At 43.7% G+C, this 24,409-nt stretch overlaps 1 protein-coding gene across 2 annotated transcripts in view; it reads left to right on the top strand.

Annotated features, from left to right (window-relative positions):
• Nr4a3 (nuclear receptor subfamily 4 group A member 3) overlaps positions 1 to 16,266 on the top strand; it is a 40,254-nt gene extending 23,988 nt beyond the window's left edge. For both annotated transcript variants that reach the window (XM_052717029.1, XM_052717028.1), the window contains exons 7-8: positions 1,426 to 1,604; positions 13,004 to 16,266. In XM_052717029.1, coding sequence (XP_052572989.1) covers positions 1,426 to 1,604; positions 13,004 to 13,251 — 427 coding nt within the window. In that variant the 3' untranslated portion in view covers positions 13,252 to 16,266. The remainder of the gene's footprint in view (positions 1 to 1,425; positions 1,605 to 13,003) is intronic.
• The last annotated feature ends 8,143 nt before the right edge of the window (positions 16,267 to 24,409 follow it).

The raw sequence follows: 24,409 nt of genomic DNA, 5'->3' as shown, positions 1-24,409 counted from the left end.
ACCTAATACTCTGAATCCTCTTGTGTGCTAGGCACTGTGCGTGGGCTTTCAAAAAAAAAATCTTCATTTTCTTTAATTCCCTCTGCAACCTTAGGAAATTATGATTAAATTCCTGTTCCATAGATAAGAGAAAGGAAGTCCAGAGAGATGAAAGGAGGGCCCAAGGTTACCCTGCTAAGCCATCATGGCCAAGCCGAGGTTTCAGGGCCCCTTTTATGAGGGAGAAAGGGGATGGTTACAGACACAGTATAAACCATTGGCAAGTTTAGAAACAGCCTCCTGTGGCCCCCTTATTTTAGTTCAAGGAGGTAATGTGCTCTGCCACCTCGTACTCTGTGATCGGCACTTGGAGAAACTTGTTGCTTTGAATTTGCATAATGGAACTGTAGTGTCTAGCCTCCGGCCTTATCAGCTTCTGGCATTTAAGAAAATAAGGGAGCAGCCTTGACTCGGGAGCCCCAAAGGGAAGTCTCCTGTTCACTGCAGAGAGAGGCCATTGTATGACTTTTCTTGAGGAAACCTCATAACAAAGGTCTATTCACCCCAGAGAGGGGACCAACAATAGGGCAAAGAAAGGCTTGTATCCAAGTTCAGGATGGGGAACCCGTATATTTACTGGGTTAATAGGGGCATACGTGAGGGTTTGATTTCAGGAATGGGGGTGCCCCCCCCCACAAAGATGTATCGCTGAAAAGTCTCACCTAGCATGGATAATGGCCTTGCAAAAGTTGCATAGATGGACCCCCCCCCCCCCACTTCCAGTCAGTTTCCTACCTTCTATTAGCTTCAACACCTCCCTTGACTGCATGGAACAGGGTGCGGCAGGATTCCGCACTTCTAAGTGTGTGAAAGCAGGAGGGAGTCAGTGGCTATGATCTCAGGTGAGGGTCTCATGACCCTCTCCTCACTCCTGTGAGGGAACCCTAATAGGCCTGATGTTGTGAGGGACTCCTGTGACCCCCCAACCATACAATTACTTTCATTGCTACTTCATAACTGTAATTTTGCTAGTGTTAAGAATTATAATGTAAATGTCTCATATGCAGATTGTCTTAGGTGACCGCTGTGAAAGTGTCATTCGACCCTGCCAAGGGGGGTGCACCCAACAGGTTGGGAACCTCTGCCCCTAGATAGTCTCTGAGGGCTTGCTTCTCCACATTCCATCCCAGACAAGCCAGCAGCTGATTGATTCTAGCACTAGACAGCAGGTGTGTCCGCCCGTGTTCCCTAAGGACATTATCACAGACAGACACGGACAGACGTCAGGTTGTTCAGTCCCAGGAGCACGCCTTTGTTCATGGCAGTACTGCACACACTTTCCAGTGCTGCCCCATGATGTTGGCACCTGTGAATTATGATGTTGCCATGTTAGCCAGACTAAGAGGACCTATTTAATGTGTCTCCCCCTCCTCTGCCCACCCCCAGGTCAAACACTGCTGAAGATAAGTTTGTGTTCTGCAATGGACTTGTCCTGCATCGACTTCAGTGCCTTCGTGGATTTGGAGAGTGGCTCGACTCCATTAAAGACTTTTCTTTAAATTTGCAGAGCCTGAACCTTGATATCCAAGCCTTAGCCTGCCTGTCAGCACTGAGCATGATCACAGGTAAGTGCCAGCTTCCGAAAGTCAGCGACCATGTCCCCTTTTCTCTTGCCTGTGTCCAGGTGGCTTCTGGGCTTCTGTACAGCTAACTAGGAAATGACTGCCCCTTTCCTGAAGTCCACCAAATTTGATCTAGTTTAAATAAGGAAAGCACGCGTCCACAACTTACTCCTAGGAGCTTGTAAAGGAGAGAGGGTTGGAACTATTGAGTTATCATCAAAACCCAATGCTCTGGAGCTCTGCTGCTGAGCTTTTGGCCTGGCTGCTTCAAGGCTGTTTTTACAAAAGGTTTCCAGGAAGATAATCTTAATCACCCTGCTATTCCTATAGGCCCCTTCCCAGTTCTTGCCTAGAGACCTAAAGTAAAGAACTGCAGGCATATGGAAGATAGCTTCACTTACTAATCCTGATTGAGAGGGAGTTGAGAATTAATGTGTTATTTGTCAAAAATGAAAACAACTCAAATCCATGGCTTTTTAAAACGTTCAAAAACGGAAGTATAAAACTGGTTCGGTTTCTGGGGCTGAGGAGATGGCTGGGGTGGTAAAGGACTTGCCTGGCAAGCACAAAGACCTGAGTTCAATCCCCAGAACCCATATAAAGAAGCTGGATGTGGTGGCATTTGCCTGTGACCCCAGCACTGAGGAGGTGGAGACAGGAGGATCCCTGAGGGCTCACTGGCCAACAAATCTTGCCTAACTGGGTGAGCTCCAGGCCAATGAGAAACTCTTATCTCAGGGAGGGTAGGTGGTATTCCTAAGGAAGATACCCAAGGATCCAATGATGTCCTCTGCCCCCTACACACACACACACACACACACACACACACACACACACACACACACACACACACACCATGAAAATACACACATAAAAAATGTTCAGTTTCTGTATTATTCTACTCTCCTACTTGTCCCATCACCCTGTGCTCTGGATGTACTGCTGCTCTGGGTCTCCTTCATCCCTCATCCTTGAAGGTGCTGTTGCTCTGGGTCTCCTTCATCCCTCATCCTTGAAGTGTCTTATTAGGTTGCATCTTAATCAGTGATACCAGAGCCTAGGGAGATAGTGACAGGATCTGAAGCTCATCCCCATCTTCTGGGTCAGACCCAAGCCCAGCTAGGCTGATTGGCTGAGGGTCCAGTTCAGACTGGATATGCTTTTGACTAGAGGAAACATTTCCCAGATAGGTAGGGAGTACTGATTGTGTCCTCAGCACAGCTGGCCTCTCCTTTCTGATGCAGCCTTGCTCTGCCTGATTCAGTGGTTCTCAACCTGTGAGTCATGACCCCTTGGGGGGAGGTACCAAATGACCCTTTCACAGAGGTTGCCTAAGACTGTCTGTATATCAGATAAGTACCAGTCATAACAGTTGCAAAATTATAGTTATGAAGTAGCAATAAAAATAATATTATGGTTAGGGGTCACCACAACTTGAGGAACTGAATTAAGAGGTTACAGCATTAGGAAGGCTGAAAACCACTTGTCTAAGCACTACTGACATGCATCTGCTCAGGTCAACTTCTGTGAACCAAAGTTAGACGTATTTGTGTGCCTCTAGGGGCCAGGCCAGTCATGTGCCTGACTAATTCTTCCTGGTCTTTGGTCCAGGGTAGGAAGCTCAGCTCTTATTAGGCCACCATAGTCTTCCAAGACTGTAAAACAAAAGCAAAGACAGCCTCAAAGAATACGGATTCCACTGACAGGGCTTTCTGATGTCAGAGCAGAGCGCCTAAAAAATCGGTGTTTAAGAGCCAAGCACAAGAGCATCACTCCCAAGACTAATGAGACTAAGCCCCAAGATCACCTTGTCCTCTAGCTCTTCAGCTCCATTTCGGACCCATCCGCATTTCCGGGACAGTTAGACTTCCAAAACTGCAAAGTAGAGAATTTCGTCGTTTACAAAAGATGAGCTCTTTTGAGCCTGCGTTAGCTTTCTGCGACCAAAGCCAGTTCATTGCCATGTCACTGTGGAAATGGGAGCTGAATATACGCTCACTGGCCTGGGGGCTGTCTCGCACATCACTGTGGAAATGGGAGCTGAATATACGCTCACTGGCCTGGGGGCTGTCTCACACGTCACTGTGTCTTCAAAGATGATGACACATCCCTGGAGGAGACAGGATGTGTAAATTAATCCCTAGGATGCAGAGAGTTGAATGGGGACCAAGTGTCAAGAGATCACAGGTGAGAGAGCAGAGCGTGTCTCCTCCTACTGTGGAGGGATTATAGGCGTAAGTAAAAACGTCCTGAAGCTGTGGTGAATATGACTGGACCTAAGTTTCACAAAGGAAATGATGATGAGAGAAGCCGCTGGCTGACAGGAAGAGTGGTGCAGGACTCAGGGTCTCTCCTCAGCCTTCCACACCTAGTCGGGCGGGTGGGATCTGTCCTGAGAGGAACAAGATGGCCAGCCTTGCATTCTAGAACGATCTCCAGTGGCAGCTGACTTTGAGCACCAAGTAAGTGAGGGAGGAGAGCAGGAGGGAGTTGGGCAGTGTTGGGACTGCAGCTCACAGCGAGGGCCTGACCAGGAGGCCCAGTCCTTGTTCTGTCTCACTCCGTGGAAGCTAATGGACACCAGGTATCTAAAGAGTCCAGAGTAGGAACTAAGAGCAAGATGGTGCTGGCCTCTGCATCCCATCTGTGCTGTGCTGTGATCAGAGCTGACCAGCCCACTGTCCACTCAGGTAGACATTTGCTGGAGGACCAGGCAGTTTGGCATGGCAGGAAAAGCATGGGTTTCCAGTTCTAGCAACCCTTATATTAATCTAGAGTCTGATGTTTCATCAGCAAGGGCGATTGAGTAACACAGTTCTCTTCTCTGCGCTTCTGTTTCTTCATCTACACACTAGGAATAATAACATCCATTCCATAGGGTGGCAGTGTAGGTTACAAAAAACTACATTGATGATGTAGCCACACTGGATTCATGACAGACATTAGATCTACTTATGTTTCTCCTTGGAGTGGCAATAACAGAGGCCCCCTCCAGCTGGGCTCATACGTGTCCTTCTCTTTGGAAACCTTGACCAGTGCAAAGTGAAACTCTTTGTCATGAGTCGGGCATGATGACTCACACCTATAATTCCAGCACTCGGGGGACAAGAGGATCGTGAACTCAAAACTAGTTTGTCCTACATGGTGAGTTCCAGACCAGCCTGTCTCAAACGAAACAAAGCAGGCAGCGTAGTATATGTTGGGTGATTACTTTCTTAGACACTTGAGAGACTCAAAGGAGGACAGTGATTACAAAGCGCTTATGCTAGACTGGCAATGGGCTGAGTGATTTGTCTGTAGGTCTTTCCTACAGGGCAACTCCAGTTCCTGCCTTCAGTCCTGCCAGCCTTCACAGAGTAAGCCATCAGAGGTGCTGCACATATTACACAAGCAGAATTAGCCCTCCAGTCTCACAGAACTCTTGGGATTTGGTGTCTGGGAAGGTTAGGGATGCATGAAAGCATTAGACAATAGAGGGGGGAAAAAGCCTAGAAAGCAATGCCTACTGCTGCAAATATCCACTAGCATTTGAGTATGCATTCCCAAGAGCCCTGGCATCTCAGGAAGCCTTATAATCAGAAAGAGTGGTTGTGGAGCATCAGATGAGCCCTAGGAATGAGAAAATGCATCCACAGAACTGTTGGTTCTGAAACCAGAGAGGGACTTGTGAAAGGGAAAAAGGTTTACACCATTAGCCAGTCTCAATTCCAGAAGACAGCTTCAGGAATTGAATGGTTTACTCAAACATGAATGTCTCCCCTAATTTAGTTTCTTCTTCCTCCCTTTCTCTCTAATCCCTTTACAAAACACTGAGTGGTGAGATGGGACAGGAAACAGTTTCTTCCTGATCACTCTCCCTTCCTACAGTAACAGGAAGTTCCCTACAGTTGTGGTTTTCACATGTTTTCTGGGTCCCTAGTTCATCTACCCTAACCGATGCCTCTTGCCAAAGTCAAATCCCTGGAGCAATGGGAAGGCTTTGCTTCTTTGCCACTGACGGGGTACAGTGTGTTGCTATCTGCTTGTAATCCTCCAAACAGAAAGTTAGTGTGGATTTATCATTTTATAAATATCGGGTATTGCAGCCTCTCCATGCCAGGCTGTCAGTGTGTGGGAAAGAGGAGAAGAGCTGGGCATGCGTCCTGCTATCAGGAAGTTTGTAGTCTCAGACAGAAGACAAGGAGCTCTGTGCATGGTGATTAGTGTTTAGGCTCTTCTATTTGGGTTTGGTTTGGTTTGGTTTGGGGTTTTGGTTTTTTGCCACAGTGTCTCACTATGTATCCCTAAGTATCCTGGAACTCACTATGTAGACCAAGCTGGCCTCGAACTCACAGACATCTGACTGCCTCTACCTCCTGACACCACGCCTTTAATCCCAGTGCAGAGGAAGTCTGGGTAATTGCTGTGTTTTAGGGAATTACAAACACTGGAGGTACTGGTCATGAATAAATTCCCAAAGCAGTAGCATGTAGACATAAAGGACGTTCCAACTCAGGGGAACCAGAGGTCCAGGGTATGGCCATGAATCATGCCAGCATGGTTGTGGGAAAATCGTGGACGGCCAATGACTTTCCTTCTGCATGACCTGAGCAGAAAGATGAGAACATTTCACAGAGTCCAGGCTATGATTCTGAATGACTGTGTGTTCTGGAGTAAGCACAGAGGCAGAGGCAGGAGTCCCCTCTGGAGACAGCAGCTTGACTGTCTCTGAGCTCTGGGAAAGAGTAAAGGATTTTCAGAGAAACAACTGACTGTTGAGACCTTTACCTTGTGGTCTCATACTGTGAATTAACCTTGGACTATAAGCTTTTATTTCCCATCTAGTGATTGATAGGGAAATGTGATCAAACAGGTCCCTTGGAGTCAGATTATAGAGGACATTTTGATGGCCAAATGGAGTTTTTTTAAAATTCCCCAAGGCATTCCTTTCCAGACTCAAGTATTCTGTCAGGCAAAATGACAAGCCCTTTCTCCTCTAGCTATTTTTCTTGGTCTTCTTGGGACATGACCTCTAAGACAGAGGAGGAAGAAAGGCAGATCTAGGGAATGTGGCGGGATCAATAGTTGGCTCATCTCCCCCTGTCTTTCTAAAGCTCCTCTGCTCACTTTGAATACCTGGCCATTCTGAATTTTCATCAAATACAGCTATCAGCTACATGGCAAAGGGAAGTATGGGTGAAATTTGGCAGAATGATATAGTTAGGAAAAGAAAGGGGACAGTTTCCGGATTTGGAGATTAGAGATCTAAGTTCAAGTCTTTATCTGGCCACTTCCTAACAGCATGATTTTGGGCAATCCCTCATTTTTTTCTGAAAACTATTGTTTTCTTTCTCACAGAGATAAGGTCTTAGACCATTTAGGTTGCTATAACAAAAATACCACAGCATGGATAACTTATAAACAACAGAAATTCCTGTCTAGCACTTCTGGAGGCCCCTTCTAAGCACCCTCCCCAATGCTACCACATTGAGAGTTAGACTTCAGCACATGAATGGGAGCACAGTAAGATCATAGCCGATAATAACATGTATTTGTAGGTTTCTTATAAAGAATAAACTAGTGTGTAGCCCTACAGAGGGGGGAAAATCATCCAAACCTTCACTGTTATTATCCTAAATGTTGGTTTCCATCAAGAGCTAACTGTTCTCAGAATCTATGAATGTATTTAGTTTCCATACAATTGCATATATATGATACATTCATGGCTTTTGTTTGTTTATGCCTTTTTATGGGCTTCATGACAGCAGGGCAGTGATGCCAATATCTTGGCTTATTGTTCTCCAGTCTTTGAATATGCAATGCTGCATGCGTGCTTTCCCTCAGACAAAGCAATGGCTGGAAAGACTCTGAAGAAGTTCCATTACATTCCCCCTTCCCGCTCCATGTACTGATTGTGAACATTTTTCAGTGTCATGATTTTCTGTGGTGGCAAGGGTTTTATCATTCTGTTCACATCAATGTGATAATATTTATTGAACCTGGGGAGATAGCCCAGTGGGAAATAACCTCAGTGTAAGCATGAAGACCCGGGTTCAATCACTAGCACTCATGTAACCCCAGCAATGTGGAGAGGACAGAGAGAGGAGATCCCTGGAGCTCACTGTCCAGCCAGCTACCTGACTCAGAGAGTTCTAGATTCACTGAGACTCTGTCTCAAAAATTAAGATGCAGAATGATAAAGCCTCCACATACACATGTACACATGCACCCACACATACATACAAGCACATATGAACACACACTCACAATTTCCTACTGAGGCTCATTCTAGGCACTTGGGGTATACATTGGTGCCCAAACCAAAGTCTTAGGGCAAAGAGGATTTCATTGATCTTTAAAATTACCTTAGTACGTGACCAATATTAATTGAACAAATGGCTTGTAAATATCAGCAAATCTCTCAAATTAGGAAAACCTAAATTATTTTTAGCCTACCATTGTTGTTAGAAAATAGTCTGACTTCCCAAGAGCTGCCTAATTTCGATTTAGATGGATTCAGTTGATGTCTGTGGTACACCTGCCACATGCCAGGTGCATAGTCCCTTACCCTTAAAGAGTCGTGGTCTTGGAGAGACAGACACCCACTCAAAGACAGGAAAGCGCTTGTACACCTCAAGCTGACTTGTGGCTTCCTGACCAGTGTGGGTTCTGGGACTACCCACCAGTCAGTGAAGGACATGTGACATAGCCAAAGGCTGGCGGCGGCGGCAGCAGGACTTCCTAGAGAAAGAGGTGAGGCTTAGAGCAGGAAGTCCCGTTCGCTGTTTCACAAACAGTCCCATTTCTCTTTCGCGTTGGCTGGAACTGTGCTATCTCTAAGTTGGCCAGTGCCCCAAGACCTGCTCAAAAAGCTGGCTGGAGGGATGGGCTACTGCTAAACACTGTCTATCCCTTTCTCCATCCACTGCTCTCTGCTCCAAGGAAGAGAACCTGGTGCTCCTTTGATCAGCCAAGAGGCTGCAGTGAGAACTGTAAAACAGCAAAAGTTAGCCCAATATAAGAAGCTAAGACAAAACTGTTTGAAATTGGAATAAACTCCCTTGGGAGAGAGTTCTCATAGGCAGAAGCGTGTGAAATTAAAATAAGCTGCCTTGGGAAGTGAAGTTTATAGAGACTAGGTGAACACAGGGTAGAGATGCTGCCCAGCAGCTCTGAGGGACAAGGATTGACTAGGGTTGTGCTTCTCCGCCCGGCATACAGAGCACTGGACATAGTGTTGTGTGTTTTGGATGTGTGGGCCTCGGGCAGGGCCCCGGGTTCTGTATTTCTCCCAAGCTCCAAGGTTGTGTTGCTGCTGCTGGGATGGCAGCCATTCTTTGAGGAGCAAGGGAACCTATTGGTAACTGGGATTCTTTGATATTAATAATAGCTAATATTTTTTAGCCAGTGTGCCAAGAATTTTACATGTGTGGTCCTGATGTTGTTTAATAAATCTGGAAGTACCTGGGATGGATAACAACAAGGAAGCCAGTCAAAAGCAATTCAAACAACATAGGCAGCAGATAGTGGAGATCTTCTCCAGAGGAAGTGGGAATTGAGAGAAGAACACAGACGTAAGGAACACCACCCAGAGAGTAACTGAAGTTACTGGGATAGGTTAAATTAATAGCTCCCCCCCACTCCCCGAGAAGGGATCCCCAGAAGAGTTTGGAGGAAGATTTCCACACAAATGAACTCAGAGCCATGGGCATCATGGATGGTAACAAATTGAGTTTTAAGTACAATGCAAGTATTTATTAAGCGCCTACTATATGCCTGGCATTATTCCAAGTACTCTGCATGTAAAGATCATTTCATTCTCACAGCAAGACAAGAGGCAACTGCCACTTTAGCCCCCTTTCAGAAGCGTGGAAAGAGACCCAAATCGCCCAGATAATAGCTCACAGAACTGATGGAAACAGACCCAGTCGCTCAGCTAATGGCTGCCAGAGCTGGTGGAAACAGCCCCAAAGTCACCCAGCTAGTAGCTGCCAGAGCTGAGAGGTGCAGAGAGGGAGTGTCTGCGTGGGAAGTGTGAGCGTTTATAAAGTTCTTTACTGTTGTGAGTGTCTTAACAACTCCCAACTCATCCTTTCAATCTGAGACACTTCCACATTTAGTGTCTATTTAATCATTTCTTAAACAGCTTTGTTCTTCCGTCTTACAGATTCATCTATCAGACACATATTAGGTGTCTCTGATGTGTTAGGATTGGTGCAGGAGAGGGGACCACAGTGAGCAAATACAGGGCGTTTCTCCAGGGAGCTTAAATCTAATGAGGGAGGCAGGCAACTGTCACATGAATATCGGATTTCAAACTTGCATGTCCTGTATTATAAAGAGAATCTGACCTAGACTAGGAGCCAAGAAGGAAGCTTCCTTGAGGGAATATTGGATCTGAGATGAGTGGATCTTAACTAGCTGAGGGGGGAAGAACATGAGCGTAGACTTAAGTGTCTCCTTATTTCACTCAATCAATCCCTCCCGCCCCCTCTCTCCCCTCTTCTCTTCACCTCCTCTCTTCCTTCTTCCTCTCCTCCGACCTCCTCTTTCCCTCCAACTCCATCCTGTCTTCCTCCTGCCCGGTAGAGCCGTTTGTGACAGGGATAGCTAACAGGCACGGGAATCCAAACTTGTCTTTAGATGGGAACTGCCCCACCCGGTGGAGTGGGCTGTTTCCGTCACTGCTCTTCCCTACTGTCTATAGCACTGTTTGCCACGGACCCGGTACTTAATAAACATCTATTGAAAGAAGTAATTAGCCACTAGTTAATTAGATTCACAGAAAGCAAGAGGATACTAAAGGAGGGCCGGTTTATATGAGAATGCGGAGAAACTTTCTGACCATTAGAGGCAGTGAAAGGCAGATACAGCCGCCCGTGAGCGAAGTTCTCCCAGATTTGGTTTGAAAGAAGCTGGCCACTTGTGAATTTCAACCCTAGGCAATTCACTTAACTTTTTGAGTCTTCTTACATATTAATTAAAGATAACAGATCATCTTGTCTCTTTCTGAGCTAAAATAGTCTAAGTAAAAGGATATAAACTAAGGGCTATTAGATGAGTTTTATCAGCAGGTTGAAATGACTGACCTGCCCATCTAGCTGGAACCTGATTCTGGTTTTGTAGTACCTTGGAGTGGACAGTCTTCTCTTAGGTGGGAATTTAAAGAAAGAGGATCAAATCCCTTCCAACGTACATACACAATGTTTGTGACGCATGTCTAATACTTAATTGTGACTATAAATTCTGTTTTGACGTCTTGGAAACATAATGCTTGAGTTAAAATACTGAAAGGCAGGATGAATATTGTATAAATCCAATGCAAAAAGCTTGTTGGGTCAGTCAAATCATGGTGCTGGGAGTGGGGGGCGCGGGTTCCTTGCTGAGGATCCAACCCAGTGCATCACACACGCTAGGTGAGTACTCTACCACTGAGCTGCATCCCTTCTGCCCAGAAAAAGCTTAATCTTCTATACATAATTCTCTAGGAAAGGAGAAACCCAAATATCTGACTCCCCCTCTCTCTCTGTATTTATGAACTCTGCATTTCAGCTCTGTAGCTGTTTGCCAATTTTCAAAGGAGGAGGGGGAGGGTGTTCCTTCAACTAAATGTCAGTGATCAGAATTTTAAGAAATTTTAAACTGCTGAGAAGGTTCCAGACACTTGGTGACTCCCTGGTGATCTGAAAACCTTGCTGGCAGGAGTATACACAGAGACTGAATTTTTATCTTCGCTCCTATGGAAAACTAAAGAAGCCCCAGACCTTGTGAGTGGCCACAGTAACAAAGAAGGAGTGAGGTGCCTTTGGCTCCTAACAGGAGTGTCTATGAATTCCTCAAGGAATTCCAGGCCTGGTTGATCCAGCTGGCAGGAGGTATCGATCTCCACTTCAATTCGCTGAATAAATAATGGTTGCCATAGTTATTGAGCAAGGCGACTGGCTGGAGAGCAGAGAAAACTCCATGCTCCTGTCTGTGAGTTTGGCCATGAGAAAGTCTGGCTCTAAGGTCCCACAATCAATCGGCCCCCCTCCCGCATCACACCCGACAAATTGCTCAGTTTCTTCATCCTGATAATGAGTGTGGGATCTTGGATGCTCTGTGAGACAGGAGGCCCTGGAAGGATAGGAAAGCCTCTGTTAATGGACCGGCATTTGATTGTGAGAGATGCCTCCTCTCCTGGGCTTGTAAATCAGATTTAATGTGTCTCGGTGCTAATAGAATTTAATATCAGCAAGTTAGTGCTTGACCGTGTTATACATATGACAGGGCTTCATGAAGGACTATCTCCTACCTTGTTCTATTTAACAGTATTCTCCAAATAGCACTACCCTAGAAATTTAAAAGAAAGGTAAAAGAGCCATCCAGTTTTCTCATGACTATTTTCACACTTTGTTTCTTTTCATCCTTTGATGAAAAAAATTTTACACATATGTATTTTGTGTGTGTGTGAATGCATGTACATTCCACAGTGCATTTGTGGAGGTCAAGAAGACAACATGGAGGAGTCATTTCTCTCCTACCGTGTGGAGACCCTAGACTAACCTCAGATCATCAGGGTTGGCACCAAATGCCCTCGCCTGCTCAGCCAGTCTCCTCAACCCCAGATTTTTAGTTTTATGTTTACATAGATGCGATCACAGTCTTGGTACTCTTCCATATTCTCTTCTTCATTTAATGTTACTTATATTTTTCCATCTTGTTTAATAATCTTCAGACTTATCCCTGATTGTTTTAGGATCTTATGGCCATGGCATTATTTACTCAACAGTTCCCCTCTTCTCCAACTCTGTATCTCTCCCAGAGTTTCCTTCATTTGGGTTCTTGGGTGTGGAGTGAGAAATAGATAAATGCTGCCCCAAATATTTCCATACATACAAGGCTGTTGTTTTCAGTTGGCTTTCTTCTTTGGATAAATTCCCAAGAATAGGGTAGCTTGGTCAGAGGCTGGGAACATTTTATACCTCTTGAGTCTTCCTGCCAAATTTGCGACCTGGTTCTGTGCTTTGGGGAGAACAACTAAACCTTTCTGCCCAACCCCACTGCAAGCAGGACTCCTCAAAGCTCACTTTCAGTGTTTCCTCTGAGCTTGAAGCACAGGGGCGATGTGTTTAGTGGGAGGTTTGCACCTGCCTAACCAAGCCAAGTAGGCAAGGCTGGCTGGGCAGCAAGCCTCAGGGATCTGCCCATTTCTGCCTCCCCAGTGCTGGGGTGATACGCGTGTGCCACCACACCTGGCAGTTCTAGGGAATCGAAAGCAGGTCCTGACAGAGCCACTAGCTGAGCTAACACCCAGTCCACAAAGGGCACTCTAGTTGTAAAATGCCCAACCCATCTGGCAGAAAAGGAGAAAGAGCTTGAATAGGACTTCTAGTGCCTTTTGACCTGCGCCCCCAAACTTACCCTCCTCTGTCCTTCTGCAGAGCGACATGGGTTAAAAGAACCAAAGAGAGTGGAGGAGCTATGCAACAAGATCACAAGCAGCTTAAAGGACCACCAGAGGAAGGGGCAGGCCCTCGAGCCCACCGAGCCCAAGGTCCTTCGTGCACTGGTGGAACTGAGGAAGATCTGCACCCAGGGCCTGCAGCGCATCTTCTACCTGAAGCTGGAGGACTTGGTGGCCCCACCTTCTATCATCGACAAGCTCTTCCTGGACACCCTGCCTTTCTGAGCAGGGAACCCCTTGCTCTGCTGGCATCTGATCATTAAGCTAGCAAAAGGATGGTTCTGAACACCCGCCCCTCCGTCCTTCCTTCAGGGGAAAAGCAGCTCCCATAGAAGGCAAAGACTTTTTCTTTTTTGTTTTTTTTGTTTTTTTCCTGGCACCTTTCCTTACGATCAAAAGCCAGAAACCTTGCAGAGTATTGTGTTGGGGTTGTGTTTTCTATTTAGGCTTTGGTGGGTGGGGTGGGAGGGGGGGTAGAGTTGATGAGGCTTTTCTAAGAAATTGCTGACGAAGCACTTTTGGATGATGCTATCCCAGCAGAGGGGGAAAGGATAATATAACTGTTTAAAAACTCTTTCTGGGGAATACAGTTATGGTTGCTTTGTGTTTAAAAACAAGAACAGCCAAGGGCTGTTCACCAGGGTAGACTGTGTCTTAAGACTGATCCCTTTACGATATACTTCCTGTATCAAGGGTACATACGTCATGCAAGCAAGGCAGAAAATTCCCTTTCCTTCATTTCTTTATTATTTTAAAAAAAAACAAAAACAAATGGCAAAAGACGGAAATTTATCTACAAATCAGACTTAGCAAAATGATAATGGCTGTTTGCTTCCATATACAAGTGCAATTTTTCAAGTGCTGTCTTACTAAGTCTTGTTTGTGAACTCTCCCTTATTTCATATGAAAATAAGGAGGCAGTCATGTTAGCAAATGGCACGCTCATTTTCCTAGCAAAGGCTTGATCCACCTGCCCTGTAGAACCCTTCAGAGGTGTGGCCCATCTAAGACTTTCAGGCCATTCTTGATGGAATCTGACCCCTGATGACTATCCAGCTGTCCTAAAGGGGATCAGGTTATAAAATGGATTGCATACGACTGCATTCATTGTATCCTATCAACCTGGACAGAGTTCTCTAAACCTACTAAGGTCGTAGCAACGTCTGGTTCATCCATTCAGAAGCCCAAGAAGTGTTGGGAGAATCAGTCAAGTATTTGCTTCCCCTCAAGGAGAACATGCAAATAAGTAGGAACTGGGTCATACAGGGTAAGCACCAGAGGTGAAAAGGATTTATATATATATATATATAAAATTTAATTTTTGTTATTGGTTAAAGAGACAATTTTGGAAAGCAAGCAAATCATCTTTTTTTAAAAAAAAAAAAAAAAAAACCATAGTATTAACGTGAGTACTAGAAAAGATTAGTGGGTTGCGGTTCAACATTCCGTGTTTGCGCCCCTTTTATATGTTTCTACTGTTGATGCCATATTGTTACGAAATAATTTGTTGCATAGTGTCCTTATTTGTATGAACATTTGTATGCACGTTATATTGTAATAGCTTTGCCTGTATTTATTGCAAGACCACCAGCTCCTGGAGGCTGAGTTACAGAATAATCAAATGAGGTGTTCGTGGTGACTTGGATACACCAATTAGAAATTAAATAAGCATATATATATCTATAAACATAGCAGGTTACATATATATTTATAATGTGTCTTTTTATTAACCATTTGTACAATAAATGTCACTTCCCACGCCATTATTTTACCCTTCATTTGCAGTGACCTTTAAGGCAGCACTGTTTAGCACTTTGATATGAAAATTTTGCTTATGTTTTGCTAAATTCAAATAATGTTTGAAGATTTTTAGGTCTAAAAGTCTTTATATTATATACTCTGTATCAAGTCAAGATACCTTTGGCCGTTTTGCTAAGAATCAAACTTTGAATGTCAAACTGATGTCACAGTAGCTTTTGTTAGCTTTAAATCATTTTTGCTTTAGTCTTTTAAAAAAATTAACAAAACTATGCTGTTTATATCGTCATTAAATTATACAATCAAACAAATACCAAATGAATTGCCTAATTGCTGCAAAGTGTAACCCAGATAACAAATCATATCCTTTCCTCTTTTTTTTTTTTTTCCAAATCATTCGGATATTTGACCGTGTATTTTGTTTGTGTGAGATTTTATGAAAGATATTACTTTTCTTTCAAGATGACAGGGCCTGGAATGTTAGGATTTTGAACTTCAGACTTGGAAGGGGCCTGGCTCATCATCTGGTCAGATCTCCTGAAATTCACAACAGAGAAAAGTGGGGCCCATCGCAGGGCAGACTGCTACAGCAGAATTGAGACTAGGACTTAATTCACCTTTGCTCGGTCCTTCCCTACAACTCGCTGCATCTCTAGGAAAATAGACTTTTAAACAGAGTCACTCGTATTAACATTTTACCTGCAGACAGCCTTGAATAAAGTAGTACTTTGGCATTAATTTGTTGAGCTTATTTGCAAACATAATAAACATTATTAAATATCAGGAAAGCTAACATTTCACACCAGATCGCTTCAGACCAAATTCAAATCGAATTTGAATAAATTAGAAGTACTGAGCGTACATAACCTTCTTGTGCACCTTGAATATTCGAAAGTTAATCCTTGTTTTGGTCCTGTCTGAGAAGCAGAACAGCAGCACAGTGCTCTAGGGAAATGCTGTTCCTTTTGGTCAGCCCATCTGATTGAAGGGAAAGGACCGTCTAGGCGGCGTATCTGCTGGTTTGAAGAAATAATGGCACTGTTTTAGTTCCAGGGCCAGACACTAGTGCTAAAAGAAAAGACCTAAACAGCCAGTGCTCTTCTGTCTTCCATAGTTATCACAACTATGAGAGCTTCTCAAGTCATCAAGCCGTTCAATTTTTTATTTTTGAATGTTGACACACGAGTGTACGCAGAGTGGATGGCACACTAGCTCTGAGGAGGACAAGCATTAATGCAGGTGATTCCTCCCCTGGAGGGAGTGCTCTCTCAGTGCAAAGCCACCCTCAGCTGGAAACCCAGAATCTACCCGCTGTTATTGGAGAGTGCCTTGCTTTTGTTTCAGATGGCTGAGTTTCCCAAGCCCTTCTCCTCTAACAGCATTGCTTTTTAGTGTGTGTTAACCTGTGGTTTGAAGGAAATGCTCTTGTACATTAACAATGTAAATTTAAATAATTAAATTAAATTACATTTTACCAATGGCTACCGGTGTGTTGAATGGGCATGCTTCCTTTAACAGCTTTCTCTTAATCGGTATAGTAATATTTACTGTGAAGTCTTTAAACGCATCCACAAATGGATTTTTTTAAAGGCTGAGTGATGCTGCAAAGTTAATAGATATTCTGAATTGGGAATAGATTAAACCTCAGCGATTGGGAAGAAGGATGCTCTAAATTCAATAACCATTTATTGACTCTTTCCTGGGGGCAAGGCATGCTGGTGCACCTAGGACACACACCACACACACACACACACACACACACACACACACACACACACACACACACACACACACACTGTGTGAAACTACATTTTTTTTCCAACTGCAGATAATGTGGATGGAACTAACCATTTGTTGCCTAGTAGTCTTTTTAGAGGCAAGGAGGAATCATTTTTGCATCAAGATGATATTATTTGTGAACTCAAAATTATAGAATTGAGGCTGTAGTCTTCCAAGACTGAGCAGTGTGCTCTGCTCCGCCCCCACCCCCTCCTCCTGATTTATTTCATCGCTGCTGCCTGGACCAAAGCTCCTTCTTTCTGAAGCCTGCAAACTCATCCCCAAACCTCAGAGAGTCTCAGTCTTTGTGAACTGATACTTTGAAAGTAGAAATACTCTGGTTGTTCTAAGGAAATTCAGCAGTCCGCACATTAGGCGTTTTCTGTGACAACTAAATCCAGTGTGAAGCTTAGGCGTCAGGCCATTCTCCCTACTTGTCAACAGCAGGTTCATTAGCTCAACTATAAAATATGCTGAGTAAGAAACGAAGGAGAGATATAGCAGATCTCTACCCGTATATGAATTAAAATCAATGGTAAGCCCAAAGCAAAACCAATAATAATAATAATTAATGAAGCCCTTTTCTGGAGACCATAGGGACAAAGGCCTGGTTTGAATAGGAAGGGACAGGAGACCAGGGATAAATGAATCAGATTTGCCTGTAGGCGAAATTTACACATGTACAGGGATGTACACAGAAAGTTAGTTGTTGGCTTTTTCCATTGCGTGAGACAAACATTACATAGGAAGTAGCACCATTGTAACTGCACAGTTCGATAGTGGTACATACATTTACACTGAGCAAGCAGTTGCCAGAATTTCCCCATCTGTGAAATTTCAGCAATGCTGAAACTACACCCATTAAACAGCAGTTCCCCATTTTCCACTCAGAGCCCCTGAGAACCATTTCTGCCTCTGTCAATTGACCACAGGATTTGCCCCCTCTGTCTGGCTGATTTCACTTAACATTCTGCAGCCCGCGCCACAATTTATTTCTTTTCTAAAGCTAAATACTCTGTTGTAATGTAGTCCACATTTTGCTTATCCACTCCTCTGTCAGTGCATACTTGGACTATACTCACCTTCTGGCTGTGGTGAATAACAGGGGAATAACAAAAAGGTGTTCCAATGTCCTAACACCCTGCTTTCCCTTCTCTGGCTAACTGTTGGCCTCTGGGCCTAAGTAGGATTTAAATGCTTTTCAAGGACAGTCTTGATTATATGTGCATTTTGTTATTGTTTTGGTTTGGTGACTTGGGGTTTTGTGTTTTGCCTTAGCTGCTGATTTCAGGGAGTCCTCCACTAGTTCCTTCTTTCAAGAAAGATCTGAAATTTTCTCCCCAATCATGGATATTTATAAGCCTTTGTTCTAGAGCTAGACTAACAACTGAAAAAAACGAAATCTAAGAGGCTTTCAGTACTGGCCCAGATATTTGTCTTTGAAAGATCTCAGCCAATTGAAAAATTCCCAGGTATTAAAGGATGAGTTTGCATGAAGACCACCGTGGAAACCGAATCCCATATGTAAAAGCAAAGAGCCTTTATTTTCAAGCTTTATTTGAAGCTTGGAGCTTGGACTCTCTGTCTGACACAGTGAGTAGAGCAGAGAGCCCCACGCCCAGGCAGAGTGGTTTTTTGTTTTGTTTTGTTTTTGTTTCTTATCATAGCAGAGGTTGGTGTGAGGGGATTTCCAGGGTTCAGGACCCTGATTGGCTGACATTTGTCTAGGGGTAAAAGGAATATTTGGAATGACAGGTATTTCCCCTTAGATGCAGGCCCTCCCTGAGTGGGGTCAACTCATGGCTTTTTCTGGATGTGGCTGTTACCTGCCAGTAAGCCTGTTAAAGAAGCTGTGTCTGGGCCTCTAAGCCTGTCATGGCAGTTGTGTGGTCAAGCTGTTTTGGGCCACCCCCAACAACTCCACAGAGTGGACAGAATTTGTGGTAGTTTGAATGTAATTTGACCCCCATAATCTCACAGGGATTGGGACTATTAGGAGGTGTGGCTTTGTTGGAGTGGGTATGGCCTTGTTGGAGGAAGGGTGTCACTGTGGGGGTGAGTTTTGAGGTTTCCTATGCTCAGGATACCACCCAGTGTCTCTGTCTGTTTCCTGTTGCCTGCAAGATGCAGGACTCTCGGCTACTTCTCCAGCACCATGTCTGCTGCATGCTGCCATGCTCCCCTTCATGACAATAATGGACTGAACCTCTGAAACTGTAAGTGAGCCACCCCAGTTAAAGGTTTTCATTTATGAGTTGTCATGGTCATGGTGTCTCTTCACAGCAAGAAAAACCCTAAGATAGAATTCTTCAGGAAATGTTTCCCAGAACCGTCCTCAGCATTGTCCCCAAGTTTTTCTGTGACACTGATGGGGATACCATGACCGATGTAGCTGTGTGACACCCTCCCAGCCTTATTTATTGCTCCCATCTCTATATCAGGACCATTCCATGGTTCCATTAGAGTCGGGGGGTCATCAGTCCCTTCTGTCACCGGCTGTGATGAGCCCACCCCTCACACCTCCAGAGGTGTGTGATTTGGGGGGAAGAAAAGAGAGATCTAACATTGATTAAGCTCCTACTCTTTACACCAGAGATTCTAGTGAGCCTGTTTACCCATGGTGCCACCTAATGCTTAGCATTTCTCAGTGTGGTTTTCCTTGGTCTAAAAAGGAGGAGGGAGGCTGGGAGAGGTTAAAGCTATAACCCAAGATCCCACAGACAGCCTGTGGGATTTGAATACAGGCCGGCACCTCCCTGCCGCCCCTCATTGCCTTCTGGAATTCACTCACTAACTACCTGCTCCTGCATAGAACTGAAGCCACATAACCTCAGTTCCCTGCTCATGAGCAAAGGGTAGTAACTCCACCCCAGTGCCACAGCCATACTCCAGTAAACATTTGTCCTTCCTGCCTCAAACTGCTGACTTCTCTACGGCACTGGCCATGCTGCCCCCACAGTTCTCAAGCCCCATCCCCCGCTAACCTCAGGCACGCTGGACTGTGTAAGGACCAGGTGCTGGCTTCTTGGACTCCCTTCAGGTGCTTCTTTCGAAACACCAGTATTCTCTCTCCTCAGAGCAGAATCCACATATCACTATTGCCTCCTAAAGTTCAGAGGACTTAAAACTTGCACTCCTGAGACCCCACCCCTATCTGAAGAACTATAGACAGTTGATGGCTGCTGGAGGAGGGAGAGTCACTTTTCTTTAGGCATGTGGCTACCAGTAGGCTTTCCAAGCCCCAGTGGATGATACCACGCCTGTGGGATATAAGCGGCAAGAACTGGACTTAGTAGGTTAAAATAAATAAGTAAAACATTATATATATATAAAAGGACATGAAGCTGAGAGAGAGAAAGACATGATACAGATTCCTGGGGGGAGTTGGAAGGGGGTAATGAGGGGCAGATATGATCAAGATACATTGTTAAGTCCCTATTGCCGAAGACATCCTGCACTTCAGACACAGGGCCCAGAGGCCCCTGAGCTGGAACTGACCTGAAAGCCTTCTCCCTGAGGACTAGCTTTCATTGTACCAGAAGGTGCCACTCAAGCTTCCAGAAGGGGGAAGCAACCAACAGTTCTTCCCAGATCTGATGCCTATGAACCACAACCAGCATGGTCGCGAAATGTGTACCTTGGTGGTTACCAATAGCTCTTCAATTGGACTTAAAACCTGCTCAACAAGAGGGAAATCATGCAGGGCACTGGAAACCTAGCCAACCACCTGGGGCTGTGAAGTCATCAGTCTTGGAGGAGAACTTACAAATGCCACTCTACTAAACCAGCATCAATCTAACCACGTTCTAAATAATTGTCCTTATACCCACAGGTAAGTGTGATCCTCATCCCTCATCAAGGAAACATCTCTTTGTGGCAAGTGGAGACCAATATAGAAAAGCACAACCAACCAAAATGCAGAGTTATGGAGCCCTGCCCCAATGGATACATCTACAATACAACTCCTACACCTAAAGCTCAGGAGTCATTGTGAACGTAACAGTTGTAAGAACCAGAGGATCGGGGAGTTTGCTATCAGATTGTGTCTCCCAGGAGTGTCAGAAACTACACCCATAAAATTGCACCAACATGAGCTGAACAAGGACAACAGATACACCAAAGTGGATGGGAAAGTCCTCAACCCTGTGCAAAGAACTATAGGGAATTAAGGAATTCTGAGAGAGAGAGAGAGAGAGAGAGAGAGAGAGAGAGAGGTCTTCCTTAGGGAAGAGTATCTCAACTAGTTATCTCATAACAAATGGTCATCCCTGGAAACATATATGCAAGTAACATTTATATAGACTGAGCAGGTTGTATCTATGTGTTTAGGGCTATGTATGTATATGTGTGTGTGTGTGTGTGTGTGTGTGTGTGTGTGTGTGTGTGTGTGTGTGCAACAGCACTTAATGAAAAAAGAGGCCATAAATTTGAAAGAAAGAAAGGAAGAATGTAGACAACAGTCAGACATAAGTAGGTATATAGACTGCATTAAAAACCCTGGTGGCTCATACCTTTGGTCCTAGCATTTGAAAGGCAGACACAGGTGGATATCTGGGAGATCCAGACCAGCCAGGACTAAATAATGAGACTCTGTCTGAGGAAAAAGAAATATACACTGTATACATGTATGAAATTTTCAGAGAATAAATTTAAAAAGTAAGGAAATTATTGTGCTAGAGTGTACAGTGTTGTTCCAGCAGTGACTTTGTAAATCTCATGTTTACTGTGCCTACTGTTTGTATCAGAGGCCATGTATTGTGACTGACCCACACCATCTGTGAACACACACACACACACATACACACACACACACACACACACACACACACACACACACGTTTGCATACTTGACACATTACCTACAGACCATTCTCAGAACTTATTTTTGATGGCTATTTTGGTTGTCAACTTGACTACTCTAGAATTAACTAAAAGCCCCCAAAATGGCTAGGCACACCTGTGAGGGATTTTTTTTTGTTTTGTTGTTGTTGTTGCTTAATTAAATCATTTAAAGAGGAACAATCAGATCTTTGAGGTGGGAAGACACACCTTTAATCTGGGCCACACCTGCTGGAAGCCTATATAAAGGACATGGAAGAAGGAAGCTTTTATTCTTTGCCTGCTTGTTCTTGCCTTGTCTAGTAAGTGCATTCCTTCACTGGCATTATATTCTACTTCTGTATTCCAGTGTATACTGAAGACCAGCTGAGACATTCAGCCTTGTGGACTGAGCAACTACTGGATTCTTGGACTTTCCATTCATAACCATATGGTGATATTTTATTTGTGCTGAAATGTGATTTTATTTCTATGTTAATAAATAAAGTTGCCTGGGGGTCAGAGCTAATAGCAAGCCATAGCAGAAGTCTGGCAGTGGTAGCACACGCCCTTAATCCCGATCACATGACAGGCAGAACTCTGTGTGTTCAAGGATACCACCAGCATTGAGACACATACCTTTAATCTCAATACCAACCATAGAAGACCTGGAGGTTTGTATAGACAGGCAGTGATGAGGAGGTCATGTGGTTGGGTTTACAACCAATGAGAAGGCAGAACAGAAAGTCAATAAAAAGACAGATACACAGGAAGTAGGTCTCTTTCTCAGGGGAAGGACGGCAGCGGCAGCGAAGGGTAAGAAGGCAGTTTTAAGTCTCAGCTCTTAGCTATTGCTCTGACCTCTTGGGCTTTTAACTCTGCATTTGGCTCTGTGTTTCTTATTTAATAAGATAGTTACATCTACATAGCCAGCTATTGCTGGATTAGCTGGACCACAGCCTGTAAGTCTCATATATATATATGAGACAGAGATTCATTCTGTATGTTCTGTTACTCTAAAGCAGTAGTTCTCAAACTTCCTAACGCTGTGACTCTTTAATACAGTCTTCATGTTGTGGTGACTCCCAACCATAAAATTATTTCATTGTTACTTTATAACTGTAATTTTGCTATAGTTATGAATCATAATGTAAATGTCTGATATGCAGGATATCTGATATGCCATCCCCCAAAGGGGTTGTGAGCCATAGGTTGAGAACTGCTGCTCTAGAGAATCCTGACTAATATTCCTATCATTAAATAATTCATGCCTGTCTAAGTATACAAGAGGGTGCTCATATATGAGAGTATATATACACATGTATATCTTCCTAATATGTCTGCTTTCATGTTCCCTTATCAATACACATTTATTTATTAGGTTTTCATTTTTATTATTTGTGGGGAGATGATGATTTGTGTGTGTGTGTGTGTGTGTGTGTGTGTGTGTGTGTGTGTTTGTGTTTACCTGTGCACTGGCATACAGAAGCCAGAACTCGATGTTGAGTGTCTTCTTCTGTCTTGCTTTATTTATTTATTTATTTATTTATTTATTTATTTATTTATTTATTTATTGAGACAATTTCTCACTGAATCCTTTATCTACTCTATCACCAATTTATCTAGACTGAATGGCTGGCAAGACCCAGGGAATCTTCCTGACTCTATTTACCTACCCACACACACAAGCATTGAGGTTACATGGTCCTGAATTTTTACATGGGTGCTATGCAGGGATCTATATGCACAGCAAGCATTTTAGTAGCCAAGTCATCACACCAGACCTCTACAGTTTTTATGATCTTAATCACGTATTGATTTTTAATGTTTTTATTTTAAATTTTTTTGTACTTTACTTATAGGGAGCATGAATGCTATGAAACTCACATGTAGGCCAAGGGACAATTTTCAGGAGTCACTTCTCTCCTTCCACTATATTAGTCCAGGTCATCAGACTTGGCAGCAAGTTCCTCTACCCACTCAGCCATTTTGCCAGCCCGGTCTTTCTTATTTTAAAAGGATAGTTACCCTTACATTTATATTTTTGGTTCTCATGTTGCCAAGATTCTGTGGTAGATTAAAATAATATAATAATTGGAAATGCATAACTGATTTATAAGTGAAATATTTAACATATACAAAATTAAATCTAGTTAAAAGCCAAAAATAACTAAAATATCTTATACAATCAAAAAAATAATATAACAAACATCTCTGAATTTAATTGCCAACATGAGGACATCTAGAATTCCCCAGTGTCCAGTTAAATTTCCCTTCTTCCCTCATATTCTGAATATTGGATTACCATTGGCTATGACATATATTCCTAAGCAATGTCTGACTTTAATATCATGGGTGTATAATTAGTATTCATAAATTAGATTTTCCTTGGGTCAAAACTATATTAGAGATATGTCTATGGTTTATAGAGCTCTTTTTGGTTAATTTTGACTATTCCTTAGTGTTGTGGAGCATTATTTTAAAGTGTTTTGCATTTTTCCTACTGCTTGTGTTAACAATGCAAAAATGTGTTACATTTGTTTGATTAAATAAAATTAACCTGTGAGCAGGAGGCTGAGTCAGCAAGTAGCTGACAAGAAGTGATAGGGAGGAACCACTTATAACCAGGGTTCTGAAGTGGGGACTAAACGGAAGGATGGTTGGGTCTTTTGGAAGACTCCAGCAAAAGGAGAAGGTGAGCTACTTGTTATTCAGCCTCTCTGAGTGAACAAAATTCCAACTCAACCTTTGAGTGGTGAGTTCTTTAGAGGGATAGAGATTTAGATAAGTTCTCTTAGTAGCTTTGAAAGAGTGGGTGCCTGAGGGAACAGAATCCCCTCAGGCTGCGGCCCTTGCAGCCTAACTGCTGCTGACAGCAGCAGAGTTACAATCTGATTACGACAGCTGTTGGCAGCCACAGTTATAAAGAAAAACAACTTAGTACCTCTCTTGATATGCTATAATTTCTCTATTCATTTTGCTTCAGCCAATGCATTGTTTTCAGGCTCTCTCTCTAAACTCATGTTGT

The sequence above is a fragment of the Peromyscus californicus genome, unplaced genomic scaffold (assembly GCF_007827085.1).
Source record: "Peromyscus californicus insignis strain IS unplaced genomic scaffold, ASM782708v3 Scaffold_5__1_contigs__length_169319896, whole genome shotgun sequence".
In the NCBI taxonomy this organism is placed as follows: Eukaryota; Metazoa; Chordata; class Mammalia; order Rodentia; family Cricetidae; genus Peromyscus; species Peromyscus californicus.
The sequence above is the reverse complement of the archived record's forward strand: the minus strand, read 5'-3'. Positions and strand labels throughout refer to the sequence as shown.